The 15,927-nt window shown below is 44.1% G+C and overlaps 1 protein-coding gene across 1 annotated transcript; it reads right to left on the bottom strand.

The window, feature by feature from the left end:
* Positions 1-1,293: 1,293 nt before the first annotated feature.
* LOC139737172 (uncharacterized) lies at positions 1,294-6,198 on the bottom strand. The gene is made up of 2 exons (XM_071647851.1): positions 5,963-6,198; positions 1,294-5,328 (listed from the first exon to the last, which is right to left on the bottom strand). Exon 2 carries the CDS (start codon positions 5,304-5,306, stop codon positions 4,809-4,811), a length of 498 nt encoding a protein of 165 aa, XP_071503952.1. The 5' UTR covers positions 5,307-5,328; positions 5,963-6,198; the 3' UTR covers positions 1,294-4,808.
* Between the last annotated feature and the right edge of the window lie 9,729 nt (positions 6,199-15,927).

Raw genomic sequence — 15,927 nt, 5'->3', positions numbered from 1 at the left:
ACCATTTTTCATTCTTCTCCTCCACAACTCGCATTCTCTAAACAAATCTTCAGCTACCTGAGCGAAGTCCTCAGAGTTCGTCACTCCCAGCCCGTGAAACCGTTCACTCCAACACGCCGGTAGCTGGAACGACAGGCAAGTTTCCTCTTGCCCCCCAGCAGTACAGCTCGACACAGCGAGTCATGAGGGACGCAAAACGGCAACTCAAGCACGGGGACGCAGTGAGCGGCAGATTGACTGTCATCTTCTCTCGTTAAAAACGGCAATGACTGGACAACAGAGGGCGCAAATTCCTCTTGACACCCTTTTCTATGTTGCGTAGTTTTATCTTCATTAAATTTTAAACTTTGTACAAAGACGCTTCTTTTATACAAATAAAAAAAAAAGCAAAGTGTACATACCGGTAGTTCGTTGTCCCCAGGTTCGTATATGGAAGTGAAGTTGTGTTAACGTATAGCTGTGTGTGTGTGTGTGGTGTGTGTGTGTGTGTTTGTTTGTTTTATTCTACCCTTTTGTCAGACTTTGATGTAGGGCCTACTTATATAATTGTGAATGTGTCAATGGTATGAAAGAAATTACAAAAAAAAAAAACATATCGGGTGTTACCATTATCATTTGCTGTTATTACAGTCAGCTTCAATGTCACAGCAGCACGCGACAGATATTCAGCGATAGCCATTGAAGGAAACCCGAACCCAATCGGACAATTGATGCAAAATTTATGAATCTTTAAAGTTTTTGATGCTGGAACCGCTGATGAGGAGACTACACATACGGCTACTAGAAGTTATAACGTGTGTGTGGACCAACATATAGAAAATAGGAAATTTCCACACAAATTCACTTTTCTAGCATAATGAAAGAGCACTTGACTAACCGCTTTCAGAAAGCAGGGGGAATTATTGCTATCCTTAACATATGTTATTGTCAAGTTGATTGACTGTGTAATTTTCAAGAAAAATTAATCTTTGTGAAATACCTTTCTATTTTCCTTATTATTGTTGTCCATACTTACGCCATAACCCTTGTAGCCTAGTCTCATCCAGCGATTCCATCACCAAAACTTTAACAATTCATAACTTTTGCATCGATTGTCTAATTTCCTAAAACATTCATTGATGTGTTCTATTAATGTTGCTGCTTTCACTCAATCCACATTACTCTTTGGGTTTGGGTTCCCTTTAAGTACCACTGGTTCCCTTTAAGTACCACTCTCTCCGTGCCTGCTCTCCATCAAGTGTTTCCTTTTTCATTATTATATGCAAATGCAAATCACCAACTTACTACAAAACATCACTACGGATACAATGTATACATTATTGTATATTATTGTCATCACGGCATCACTTCAGTACACTGACGGACAGACTGTATAGAGACAAACAACTCTACTTCTACGTACATGTGGAGAAACAGTGATGGTTAATTTATCAGCGTGAATACTAATAGTCAGTCAGAATATTAAGTATTTAGTAACATTTATTTATTGGATTGTTTGTCCATTTTGAATGGAAGTCCACCGCAAGCAAACAAACAAGCAATAGTACAATACACAATAGTAAATTTCTCAAAATGCACAATTCTTACAATTTACATACCTGTGTATGTCTTACAAAGTACGTCATATTAGATCATGGCTAATAATGCATTATTATAGACATAGTACAAACTCATTACATTTAATCAAAATTCAATGTTATGAATATTGAATCATGCTGAGTGGTTTTATCACATGTTTTCTATAATTTCTTAAAGTTGTCCATTATAAAAGTAACAACAATTAAACAACAGTAATGATGGGGTCTTCGAAATGGCATTGATAAAGACAGTGGAACCTTTTCTCAATGAAGTTTGATAAAACAACACAATCTAATAACAAGCTGACTTTGCAAAGTCCAGCTGTTTATATTTCTTTGATTGTGTACCCCGATTCGGTGTGAACCCGATATACGAAGGTAATTGTTGGGGTCTGTAGGTCCTCGGTGTAGAGTACCAAAGTGTAATTTTATAGCCATTCATTGCCATGGAAACTGGATATAAATAACCTCACCTTTCCGGAGTGTTCATGGGCCCAAGAGCAAAAGCAAGAACAAAAGCAAGAACATGCTTGTTAGCCGCTGAAACTCGGAAGTTTTTTTATTTTCTTGGCAACAAATTAAACCCGAAAGTGGCACCGGAAATATATTTGCGTCCCCACCCCCCTCCCTCCCTTTTTACGGAATTCCTGGATCCGCCCTTGCTTCGGTGGGGCAAACGAGATATCTCTTTGGTAAGGGTCTACCTTCGGAACGATATCGAGTAACCTTGGTTGTGTCCTTCACAATGTGGCTGTAACACGTCAGTACATTGTGTGAAGCAAATGTAAACATAATCATCTTACTCATCTTGCCAACGTTTAACCTTACAAGTATTTTCTCAACCGTCACTTGCAGTGTCAAATTAAAACACTGGGACAAACGTTGCACTTGTTGCTATGGGTCTGGCAAGCAGCTAGTACCACAGGTATTCCGTTAATCCTCGTGGTTGTCATGGCAACCGATTTACTGCAAAATATGCATGGTTTACAATGTATCTTGTCACCGGTCAGTTGGAATGAGCATTTAGTGTTAGAATCCATTCTTGTCAAGAGCTACTCATCATCCTTTTTTTTTCCAGCAGACGGATTGCAGATTACTGTACAGGGAATGCAAGTAAGTGTAAAAAAAAAGGCCTATCATCGATGATAGAACAAAAACAAACAGACAAACAAACTAAGACATCCCCCCCCCCCCAAAAAAAAAAGCATACCTAAAACAAAAACAAATCGAAACTACATGTAGATCTATCGTCTTTGGGACACGATACATAATGGTATAATTTTGAAATTGATAGGCAGAGGACTTTCTGAGCTAACCTCTACACAACTTTTGAGGAGAAATAAAGAAGAATAAGGAATTAGTACAGATACAGAAGGTGATCCGAGAGGATACTCGGATCACCTAAAAATAGAATAAACCCAGGTGGACCTTTGCTATTCTAACACACTACCTTTCTGATACTCATTTAAAGCTTAGTTACTCTACTCTTACTCTACTTTCGTTATACTTGCAAATAATATACACTGATGATATAATTAGCAAGCAAGAGACACCGGCAAACAATAGAGCACCAGGACACGGTTTAACAGTCATGAAAGTATGTATAACAGTGGACTCCTGTTATAACAAAGTCCTTGGGACCGGCATTTTTTTTTTCTTTTTGGTTATATCGAAATTTCGTTATAACCGAAAAAATAAACAATAAAAAAAAAACACGAACAAACAAACAAACAAAACGAATAGTATTGCGGCCTGAATTTTTATATCGTTGTAACCGGAATTTTGTTACAACCATGTTCGTTATAACAGGAGTGCACTGTATCAGCACTTGCTATTTGGCGGACACAACATTGGTGTCTTTCTTTTTTCTTCTTCTTCAGATGTCATGATTTTAAGATTGAAACCAAAAAGAAAATGATGTGAAATATAGAGACAGACTCAGAGGCGAGGAGAGGGGGAAAAAAGCGGCGCACCTCCCACATCACCATCACCACCACCACAAATCAAAGCATAGAAGCTTGAGGCCAACAAAGTTGGGGAAGCCCTTATTACCAGCCCACTCAACGCCATTTTTTGTACTGCTGTCTGGGTGGCTAATATCAGCAAATGAATACTTGTATTGATGAAATGATGCTTGGCTAAAGAAGTATACTAGTAAAACTAGACTACAATATAGGGGGTGTTTCACAAAGACTTTACGCCGGACTTTAGAGTCGAAGATAAGATCGACTAAAAGTGATGGTATCTCATTGGTTTCTCTTTTCAGCCTTTTCTAATGTTTTCAGAATCCACTTCAAATTCTTACCAAAATTTAATGAAAAAAATCTTCCGTCCATAATTTTATTTTGTTAACTCTTTACGTGCCACGTTCGCACGTCCGACTCAGTCGACGGCGTGCCAACTTCGCATATTCTGCTCAACAAACAAAGCCGCCAAGACCGATCGATAAACCGCTAATTACTGCTAATCCCGCGGCACAATGAAAGCGTTTGTCGTGCTTTTTTTCCCCTCTCATATACGGCTTGCATTATGATATGTGGTAGTCGGCTATCAAGCGATGTTCCCAACTAGATTTGCTCGTACATTCTAAGTTTCTGTCACGGTTTTATGTGCAAAAGTCATGTCTTTACAGTAATGTAGCAACTGGTCATTCAAAAGAAAAATTGAAAATAGATTCGTCATACAATATTTATATCGAAACGAAGTTTGGCATTCCACTTTAACTTTGCCTACTATTATGCCCATCACAGAAATTTGTAGAAGTTATACAAATTGGAAAAACAGAATTCTTTCTCAAAGCATGACTATACCTTCGTGCCTCAGAATAACGTGGCACACAGGGGGCTTCCACCATGGCACATGAAGAGTTAACTAATGCCTGTATGAAAATGTCCCCCAAAATTTCATTTTTGTATGAAAGTTAGAATATTACTGAAGCCAGTCACATCCTACCATGATTTTCAGTTGATCTTAAAATTAAAGATACACTTAAATTCTATATGAATCATTCTCACAGTAAACGGAGAATTGACACAGAGAGCTATTGGTTGTATGTATATAGGTCATAATTGATGTTTATACATTTTTCTCTATCTCTGCCTAATTTGTATTCTAGGTGGGGAAATGAACAATAATTGCCTGTGTTCAAAGTTCTCCAATGAAATTTAAATGATATTGAGAAGAAAAATCAACAAACTCAATAGCAAAAATAAATAAAGGATACGAGTGAAATTACACAGAGGCTCCGATTTGGTCTTCAGTTTGGGTCGACCTAGACACATAAGATTTTCCGTTCTTAACTGTGTAAACCGTTTCGCCAGCCGCAACTCCCGCCGTTCCCACCGCTGCCGCCCCCGCCTCTGCCGCTGCACATGTACCGGCGGCAACCCCAGTCTTGCCAGTAGCCCCGATGGATTGCAGCACGGCTACGGGGCTTCCGGCCGCCACACCGCCGCCGTTGGCAATGGCTGCACTCGACATCATGCTCGCGGCGAACGAATTGGCGACGATGCCACTGGCTGCGAAGCCCAATCCTGGTACGATCATGTTACCGACGACAAATGCAGCCGCTCCAACTCCAAGTCCAAGGGCGGAGATTCCCACTCCGTAGCGAACCATCTTCTTCTTCATAGGATTTCTCCGAGTGCTAGGCATGGTTGCAGAGCACCCTTCACCGAAGACATCCGTCTTGGTCTGGGACCACGAGTCAATGAACTCCTTTCCTACCATCACGTTGATTTGGGGATTTACTCTGAAATGATAAAAAGTGTCAAATCATTATGATGACATTTACTTTCTGAATCCTCGATACCCATACAGGTATGTAGTTCCCCTATGTATTGGGACTACTATTTGTGCACATGAACGCTTTATTGATAATTCACTGGTAGTCTGAATTCATGGTTTGTTTGTTTGTTTGTTTTATTTAAACACGGGTAAAAAATACTTGCACTCAGCCGTTAGGCTGTTTTTCAGCAAGTCCGTATGATATACACTGTACAAAAAACATAATGTGGTACAATCAACGTATAGAATAATACACAGACAATAATCGGTATAACAAAAAGGTAATGGTTAAAATGCATGTACATGAAAAAAATGATAATAAGCACACGTTTCCATGCGCTTGCATACACTACATTTCAGGATGAATAATTTCCATAATATCTGTGTGGCCCTACAAATAAAAATGTCAAAAATACCCTCAGCAGTGTTTACGGGATTGGCAAGACTTCCTTTTGAGACAGCCAACCAAATTACAGATCTATACAACTCTAAATTACACTAGCCTACTATTTGCTTGCGACACGCACGGATGTGTACGCTCTCACTTTTGGGTGGCTGTCCCAACAGGAATTCTTGTCCAATCGGCAATCTTCACCTACCTTGTCGGTTTTGTCGACCTCTGTTTCAGGAACCACAGTTATTCAAAGAATATACTGATACTGTGCTGCTGAGTTCTGCGATATTCTGAGAGAGATTGATGAACAAGAAAGTCGACGTCAGCACAATTTTGAATATCACAACTGGACAAAATAATGCCACCCTCAGTTACCTATCTTCTAGTATTTTGCTACATGAGACTGCAGATTCTTTGCACTGCATGCATGCCGCACGTACTGGGAATTCCAGTCTGTGCAGTGGTACTGTACATAGCATCAATATTGACACGTACACGTGTAAGTAGTCTGGCTTCCAGACCCTCTGCCCATACTATTTCGCTATTCATGATATTGACGCCCTCAACGTCGAAAACTAGTATAGTTTAAGTTGATTTTGCCTTCGGCAAAAGCGGCGACTTCGTCGCCGCGGAGTCCAGTTGGCAAAGGGTCTGGAAACCAGACTAACATGTAAGTGACATACAAACCAAAGAGTATTAGTCCATGGGCCAGGCCAGATATTGGTACCACCTCGGGTGGCAAAACCTTTTTGGTGTCATTTTGTTTGTCGGGCATAGATATGTTTATCAAGCTATGATAGCATTTCCAAATGAGTAGCTTAGTCATAATAAATGAATTTTAAACCAATTTGGTTTCGTTGTTATATCCCTATACTTATGAATCGAGACTAACCGATAAACAAAGAAGAGCACTGTCTTCTGTATGTTCACAGGTGTTCTGTTGTAAACGCGGTGCGCTTAGTCTTTATTCAAGGCAGCGAAGGGAATATCCAAAGGTTATGATGTCCACAGCTCTTAGTCTAATATTCAAGACTGCGAAGGGAATATCCAAGCCTAATGATACAGTCTGTATCCTTTTATCTAAAAACAGCAACAACAAAAAAGCAATTCCTCGTGAATTTTACCGTATTTTTCAATTATTCATAATTTTCCGGTGAAAACACTACGGTGAAAACGCCAATACCACGCCAATGTCGCTTTATTTCCATCCAACAATGAAAGATAATGCAAAAACAATGTACCGGTACACTACAATACATTATAAATGAACAGAGTGATTTTTGTTTAAAATTGATATATTTGTTGAAAGGGTAGTATAAAGACAGTATAGATAATCCTTTTATTAGTAACTTTGAATAATGACAACCGTTAATTGTTCTAGATAAAGACTAAGTGCACCGCGTGACAGCTGTGGACATCATAACCCTTTGGATATTCCCTTCGCTGCCTTGAATAAAGACTAAGCGCGTCGCGTTTACAACAGAACACCTGCGGACATATAGAAGACGGTGCTCTTCTTTGTATATCGGTTAGTTTCGATTCAGAAGTATAGTGTGATGGATCACAGTATGCTGTCATTGAACTATAGAGGGCCTCTGCCAATTTTGTTGGGGCACCTCTCCCATTATTTCATACAGGCAGATCCGTCTCCCACTCGGTCATCTTTCATGGTGCCTCATGTTCGCCCCTTACCCACTGGATTGCCATAAGAACCCCGCAACAGAGAACCAGTAGGGCGTACCCACACACCTAGCACCCCCTCACACATCTAATAAATCATCCAGTTCAACACACACACACCCACACCCCCCAATAATCCCCCGAGAGGACACACCACCTCCCCCACTACAGCTATTTTTGGCGACGAGGATGGGATTCGAGGCGGATCTTTGCATATCCATCTGTGTAGGATATCGATGGCGGTGTGCTACAGTAGGAACTGAGAGAGTTGGACACGCCTTATGTCTCGTGGTTGGCGCCATGAGTCTGTTGCTGTAGCAGGATGGATGTTGGATGTCTTCGCGGACCTGACTTCGAATGAGGGAGCAGACCAGACAGAGTAGCCTTCGTGTACAGCAGTGATTTAGCGACGGAATTGAGTAGCAGCGGAGGAACCAGTGGGGCTACCGTTGTTCAGCGCTGTGACTGATGCTGGCATATGACGTAGACTGCTAACATCCCGTTAGCGGTGATGTGGCTACGTTTTGGTGACATCTATCTGGTGGAACTTTGAGGATGTGTAGGAGTGAAGACTGAATTGCTACTAGAGTGTTTCATGGACTCAACGCCATCAAAGAGCGGACGATTGTCGCGAAGGACGGATTGACAGGGCATTGTTACAGACTGAAAAACTGTATTGGACAGTTGTGGACAGCATTAACCAAAGTTCCACAAATGTCTGTAACTGATTGATATGACATGGTATACTGTACATCTATGAATGAGAAAGGTGTATTGTAGGGCTACAGTTATATATCCAATGTCATTGCATGTTTATATGTGATGGTATTCATAACTTCTTGTCATGTCACAGTGATATTGCTGGTACCCATGCATGTGTGTATACTTAGGGGGATTGATTGATTGTGATGGTCAGTTAATATCATTCCCCTTGAGAGTATTTGTAAGATCATTTTTTTGACAAGGGATAATTCAGTTGCAATTGTGACTGCAAGTTATTGGAGGTGGGCCAGGTTTTCCCATCAGTGTACCTCTTTTTTGTAGGGGGAAAGAAAACGTTTTGATTGTTTCTTTCCTTGAAAAGAAGGCTAAATCTTCGTTGTTCATGTATAACTAGCAAGTTATGATATTGTTGAAGATGTCTTACATTCAGATTGAAGATGCACCGGGGGATGTCTCTGAATATCCCTTGCGAAGTGAGGGACACCTGTTGTTGGAAGTTCTACAAGGTGTTCATCCTCTGGCCACTGGACTGGTTTTCACGGAGGAAGATGGTAGAAAGAGACGAGCCATGGCAGTGCAAGGGCAAATCCCATCCCCAGTTGGCGGCTGGAAAGACAAGGTTTACGTCCCTTTTGTTCCTGGTCATGCAGACGGTGATGCAACGAGCAAAGAGTTAGCAGACCTGAGAATGCAACTCCAGGAGCTGTCCACGAGAAAGTCTTCCAAGTTTGTAATGGCCCCGGAACTGAAGATCCCTGTGTTCGAAGGAAGGGCGTCGGAGGTGGACGACTTCATCACCAGTATCAGAGCTGCCTTCTCGAGGTACGACATCTCCGAAGAAGAAAAAACTTCGTACCTCCTTGATTTTGTGCGGGGGCTCCCCAAGGCTGAGGTCAAGGCCCTCATTAAGGACGAGAAGACTGCAGAGGAGATCCTCCAATTTTTGCGAGACTCTTACTCAGGTGCCCAGAACCTTGGGGAGCTGCAGAGGTTATTCCTGCAACGGAAACAGAGAAGGGGAGAGCCTCTACGAGACTATGCCATCGATTTGGAGAGACGGTGCAACAATCTCTGTCGCCGAGATGAAAAGCTTTACTCGGAGCCAAACATCATTCTGGTTGAGCAGTTCATCGAGGGATTGGATGACCAGATCCTCCGGAATGCTTGCCGAGACCGTTACGAGGGAGATAGTACCATCAAGTTTCGAGACCTGAGAGAGTTCGCAATCCGGAGGTCCGGACGGGAGGAGTCGCGAATTACAGGCCATGACAGTGCAAGACAAGCGGCGTTACAGACCAAACAGGTTGGGCTCCAAACCCCTTCGTCTGAGATATTGGTGGCCCTCAAGAAGATGGGAGAGAACCTGGTGCAAGCAGTGCGTGAAGTTGTGCAACCTCTGCATTCAGTTCCCCCTGGTACTGGTGGTTCTCGTCCTGCCTACCCAATGAGACAACCAAGAGGAGCCTGTTATGCGCGTGGGATGTTTGGGCATTTTGCACGAGAGTGTCCTGAAAGGTGTCAGCAGGGGCCCTACCCTAGTCAGTACGCATATCAGCAATACCAACCACAGTTCCAGACTGGTGAGCATTTTATTCAACCTGATCAACAGAGGTTTCAAGCATCAGCATTGGTCTCATCCCGAAGGAGTGAATCAACCAAATCCTACACGGAACCAGTATAATGCCAGATCAGGGAGACCAGAACAGCAGGCATCTAGTCCAGATCAGAGGGTCGCTCAAGACCAACAGAGGCCTCAGCCAGATCGGAGGAATGAAGGACCAATAAGGGCTGGAACCTCACGTGTTGATGCAAGTTCTGAGAATGTGGATGCTGACTTCCTGGCCAAGACAGTCGGAGATTGTTACGCAGTTGATGTCGAATTCGAGGGTGTTGAAGTATCTTGCTTGCTGGACCCAAGCTCTCAAGTTACAACGATCTGTGAGAGTTTCTACAGGGAACACCTTGAACCGCGTGGCGTAGTGTTGAAGGAGATTCCTTCCCCATTCACCCTAGTCTCTGCCAATGGCAGTACCATCCCCTATGTCGGATGCTTTGAGACCGATATCAAGGTCCTGGGAGAGATAGTTCGGGAGAGGGTTGTCTTGGTCCTGGCTGATTCTGCTGAAAGAAGGGAACCTGACTCAGTCCTACAGGAATGTTGGGAGAGGATTGAGCTGCCAGGACAGGGATACCTTACGAGACTTAATCAGCCTACCTCTAAGCAAGCTTGGCAAAAGGTGATGAAGTTCATGAGTGACAGATCCAAACTAGGTGATGGGGATGGCAGAGTTGGCAAGCCATGTCTGAGTGGAGGTGTTGTGATCTCAGCTCGACAGTCTGTGATCATTGAAGGCCAGATTCCAGCAGGCAATGGGTTCAAGTTTGATGCTGTTCTGGAGCCCGACCATGATGGTGCCATACCATCTAGAGTAATCGTTCCTCCCTGTTTCGTGGATGTACAGAATGGCAAGTTCTCCTTGGCAGTACACAATGAGGGTGAATCTGAAGTGGTTCTACCGGATACCACCAGACTTGGTCACTTATACCTTGGGGAGAGGTATTGTCAGGATCAGCCTGTGCAGGACGTCTCAGGAGCTGCTGGTGTTTGCAGGATATCAGCTGAGACAAAGGACAAGCATGACCTTCCTGTACCCGTTGACGTAGATTGTTCCTGTCTGGGTGTGGAACAAGTGGGCAAACTGAAGCAACTTCTCATACAGCATCAGGAAGCATTCTCTACAACGGATAATGATGTGGGATATACTGATGCAATCACACACCAGATTGATACTGGGTCAGAAGCTCCCATCAGACAACGACATAGGCCACTTCCTCCTTTTCAGTACCAGCTTGTCCGCCAACACATCCAGGACTTATTGGAGAGAGGCATTATTCAGGAGAGTCAGAGTCCATGGGCTTCCCCAGTGGTTGTAGTGATGAAGAAGGACTCCAGCATCAGGTTATGCGTGGATTACAGGAAGTTAAATTGCATAACACGTCGTGATTCATTCCCACTGCCACGCATTGAGGAATCCCTACAGGCTTTAGGGGGAGCAAAGTTCTTCAGTGTCCTGGACCTTACGAGTGGGTATTACCAAGTGGCGGTACATGCAGATGACGTGGCCAAGACAGCGTTTGTCGTCCCATTTGGACTCTTTGAGTTTACCAGACTACCTTTTGGGCTAACCAATGCCCCGGCCACGTTTCAGAGGCTCATGCAACGGTGTCTCGGTGACAAGTGTTACTCCAATGTGCTGATATACTTGGATGACATTATCGTGTATTCAGCCGATTTCGACTCACATCTACAGCATCTGGGCGATGTACTGTTATGGATAAAGGCCTATGGTCTGAAATTGAAGCCTGCCAAATGTCATCTTCTGAGGGAGGAGGTGCAGTATCTTGGCCATCGGGTATCAACCTCGGGAGTTATAGATCCGTCCAAGATAGCAGTTGTCAGGGAGTGGCCAAAATTGGTGACTGTGAGGGACGTCCGAGCCTTTCTGGGTTTCACTGGCTTCTTCAGGAGATTTGTGGAGGGATATGCAACTATTGCCGCACCTCTGTTCAGTTATCTCCGGGGCTCACCAACCAAGGGAAAGGGCAAGAAGAAAGCTGTTGTCCCTGGATCCACCAGAATACAGCTCAACGAGGAAGCACAAAAGGCCAAGGAGACTCTAGTGGAGCGCTTGACAACTGCTCCTGTTCTGGCATATGCAGACTTTCAGAGGCCATTCAGAGTGGAGACAGATGCCAGTGGAGTTGGACTTGGTGCAATCCTCTACCACAAGGTCGAACTGGGGGAGGACCATGTCATAGCATATGCTTCACGGACCCTGAAGCCAGCAGAGCGAAGTGGTCGATATAGTGCATTCAAACTGGAATTATTGGCTGTCAAATGGGCCCTGACAGAAGTTTTCAAGGATTATCTCCTAGGCAACAGATGCACAGTGGTAACCGACCATCACCCCTTGTTGTTCCTAGACAAGGCAAATCTTGGCTGTGTCGAGATGAGGTGGGTCCAGCAACTCAGTTCATTCGACTTCGAAATCGTGTATCGTCCTGGCAAGGCAAACCAAGCCCCTGATGTGTTGTCACGCAGAGATGACCGTGACCCAGATGAAGGAACCATTACCGTGACTAGTTTTGCGATGAGAGCTGCATTTGAGTTAAGTTCTCCAGGAACCAATGTCCCCCACATGGTTTGTAACCAAATAGAGGTCTGTCGGCAAGATGGGATACTATGTCTTCCTGGACTCTCAGAGTCAGAAGTTAGGAGCCAGCAACTGTCAGACGAGGTACTGAGAGAAGTTGGGAATTTTGTGCGACGGGGTACATTACCTAACCGACAGGAGCGTGAGCAGCTGTCTCCCAAAGTACTGGATCTGTTGAAGGAATGGAAGAGACTTTCAATGCAAAATGATGTCCTTGTCAGAAAGGTTAAGTCGCCCAAGGATGGACAGTTGTATCACCAGATACTCCTTCCTGTGAGCCTACAAGAGGAGGCCCTTCATCGCTACCATGATTCGGCAGGACATTTTGGTTCCAAGAGGACATATCGCATGTTGGCAGACAGAGTTTTCTGGCGCAAGATGGAGCATGATGTGAAAGAGTGGTGCCGCAAATGCAAGAGGTGTACTTTGAGCAAGCCACCAACAAGGAGGCCACAGGTTCCTTTTCCCAGTCTTACGGCTAGTGCACCAATGGAGGTTTTGGCAGTTGACTTTACTGTCTTAGAGCGCTTTCATGATGGCTACGAAAATTTACTTGTGGTAACAGATGTTTTCACAAAGTATACCTGGGCAATACCAACCAAGGACCAATGTGCTGTGACGGTTGCAAGGGCTCTGGTGGCGCATGTTTTTCTCCCGTACGGATGTCCTTACCGATTGCACTCTGATCAGGGAAGATGCTTTGAGGCCCAGGTAGTGCAGGAACTCTGTGAGCTGTACGGAGTTCAGAAGAGTCACACTGTCCCGTACAATCCGGCCGGAAATGGGCAGTGTGAACGTTTCAACAGGACTCTGCATAACATGTTGGCCACTCTACCTGAAGCCCAGAAGCGGAAATGGACCCTGTATCTGCCCGAGCTGATGTTTGCTTACAATAACAGCCCTCATTCAGCAACTGGAGTGGACCCTTTCTTCCTGATGTTTGGGAGAAACGCAAGGTCCCCATGTGGTATTGATCCAAGTGGGGAGGTTCGACATTACAGAACAGTGCCTGGTTACGTCAGGAGACATCAGAGTCGGTTGAAAACAGCCCGAGCCATTGCTGCCAGACAGGCAAGAGGAATCATAGCTGCTAGACAGGTTAAGCAGGCTAAGCGAGTGTTCGAGGCACCACTTGGATTGGGTCAGTACGTCCTTGTTCGGAAACAAGCATTCAAGGGTAGACATAAGATCCAAGATTGCTGGGAAGCGCAGCCCTATCTTGTGGTGAAGCAACCGTTTCCAGATCGGCCAGTGTATGTTGTAAGGAACAAGTCTGGAGAGAAAGTCTTGCACCGCACTCAAATGAAACTATGTCCATGGCTTCCGTCAGAGGATCCTGGTTCTGTTCATCATGAGTCCTCCAGTGTTCTGGACAGTGAAGGTTCTGAACCAGTGGCCACTGCAGCATATGTCTTGCGCTCACGTGGGAGACCGGATGGTGATGTCCCAATAGTTTCCAAAGATGATGACCCGGGTGTCGATGGAAATGATGAAGTGGAGGAAGAGAGCATGAATGGGATTGAAGATGATGAGATTGAAGAAAGGGATGATGACACTGAAAACACTGATGCCAGGTCAAGCAGTCCCACTAGTGAAGATGGCCAACTTCGTCGGTACCCTGAGAGACTTGGTCGGGGCCAACCACCTTCTAGGTTCAGGGATTATTACATGTTTTAGAGTAAACATTCCCTTTTTTATGTCATCAAGGGACGATGACATAGTTAAGTGGTGGGGGATGTGATGGATCACAGTATGCTGTCATTGAACTATAGAGGGCCTCTGCCAATTTTGTTGGGGCACCTCTCCCATTATTTTATACAGGCAGATCCGTCTCCCACTCGGTCATCTTTCATGGTGCCTCATGTTCGCCCCTTACCCACTGGATTGCCATAAGAACCCCGCAACAGAGAACCAGTAGGGCGTACCCACACACCTAGCACCCCCTCACACATCTAGTAAATCATCCAGTTCAACACACACACACCCACACCCCCCAATAATCCCCCGAGAGGACACACCACCTCCCCCACTACAATAGGGATATAAAAAGGAGACCAAATTGGTTAAAAATGCATTTTTTATGACTAAGCTACTCATTTCGAAATGCTATCATAGCTTGATAAACATATATATGTCCAACAAACAAAATGACACCAAAAAGGTTTTGCCACCTCAGATGGTACCAATAACCCATTTTTCGGGTCTTGGCCCATGGACTTATACAAGCTACGCTAAGAGGGCGTACTCTCGCGGTTTCGCACGCAAACGGGTGTAGTATACTAATACGCCTAGGAGCCTCCTCAAATGGAGCCCAACGGCGGCCATTTTAGTGATGATACGGCGAGCTTCTTAACACGTAAGCCTATGGAGCGAACTGTGCCTTCCTTACATTTTCTTCGTTTTAAGGAGGCACACAGCGGTAAAATTGTGTTTCAGACCTCAAAATATCAGCAGAAGTATATATCCTGTCGACACGTAAAAAAAATGAAGTAATGTCATTTTGTTTTCAATCTGTAGTCCTTCAAAATATGTGTTTGAGCCGACAAACGCCGTCTATCTCTTTCTCTCTCGGGCTACTTTAGCTCAAACTTTTTGGGACTGCATAAGATTGGAAAATAAATGACATTTCTTCAATTGCATTTCATGGTTAGACAGGAATGCTACTTCTGGATGACAAAACGAGGTCCTAAGTACATCTCTTCCTCTGAATGCCCCCTAAAAAGGGGGGGGGGAATGAAAGGGAGACAGAAATCACTACTATATCGGCACTGTTAATAAGATCACGTAATATACGCCCTTTATCTTTCTATTAGCTAATGGCGTCCGTATTTCGCCCATGAGCGTACTACGCGAAATCGCGGGAGTAAGCCCTCTCAGCATAGCTTCTAAACTCTTTGATACAGACTGTACCTGCAGTACATGTACGTGAATGCCCAGGTGCAGGTAAAACAATAGAAACGTTCGCACGTCGCCAGGTACTTGAACATAAGAGATTCCATTACAAATAAAATGGATCTAGGTTCTCACTAGGCTTTTTCACATCAGCTCGATAAAAATCCAAGCTCGAGATGTTTTTCGCGATTGCGAATTTGCGCGCTATTTTATTTCTTATTCACGTCAGCCCGAAGAATTGTTTAGCCCAAATTTTTGTCGAGCTAATTCGACAGCTGAGTATGTGCAAACAGCATCAGTAGTGTGTTGCCCTCTCAAAAATTCCTTATTATTTGTGTGCATACATTTCAAGTATTGAGCTTCAACTAACCTTTAATTGTAGAGGGCAAGCTTTCGTCCTACTCCTGAGGACTTTCTCAAGCCTTATGCAGTGAAGTGTTGTCTTGCTGCCGTTGCCTGTCTTTGTTGATCACTGGACCATACATGGGTGAAAGGGTATAGCCCGAGTCGTGAATGCTCAGGTGCAGGTAAAACAATAGAAACGTTCGCACGTCGCCAGGTGCTTGAACATAAGAGATTCCATTACAAATAAAATGGATCTAGGTTCTCAATAGGCGTTTTCACATCAGCCCGATGTTTCGAAATAGCGCGCTATTTTCTG

This window comes from Diadema antillarum, unplaced genomic scaffold (genome assembly GCF_040938485.1).
Source record: "Diadema antillarum isolate AM-2024a unplaced genomic scaffold, OU_Dant_1.0 seq00000684_RagTag, whole genome shotgun sequence".
NCBI classification, from domain to species: Eukaryota; Metazoa; Echinodermata; class Echinoidea; order Diadematoida; family Diadematidae; genus Diadema; species Diadema antillarum.
This window is presented reverse-complemented; position numbering and strand designations above follow the sequence as displayed.

Bases quoted from the DNA above. Each gene is read 5' to 3' on its own strand.
- LOC139737172 (XM_071647851.1), bottom strand. From the start codon at position 5,306: ATGGTAGGAAAGGAGTTCATTGACTCGTGGTCCCAGACCAAGACGGAT.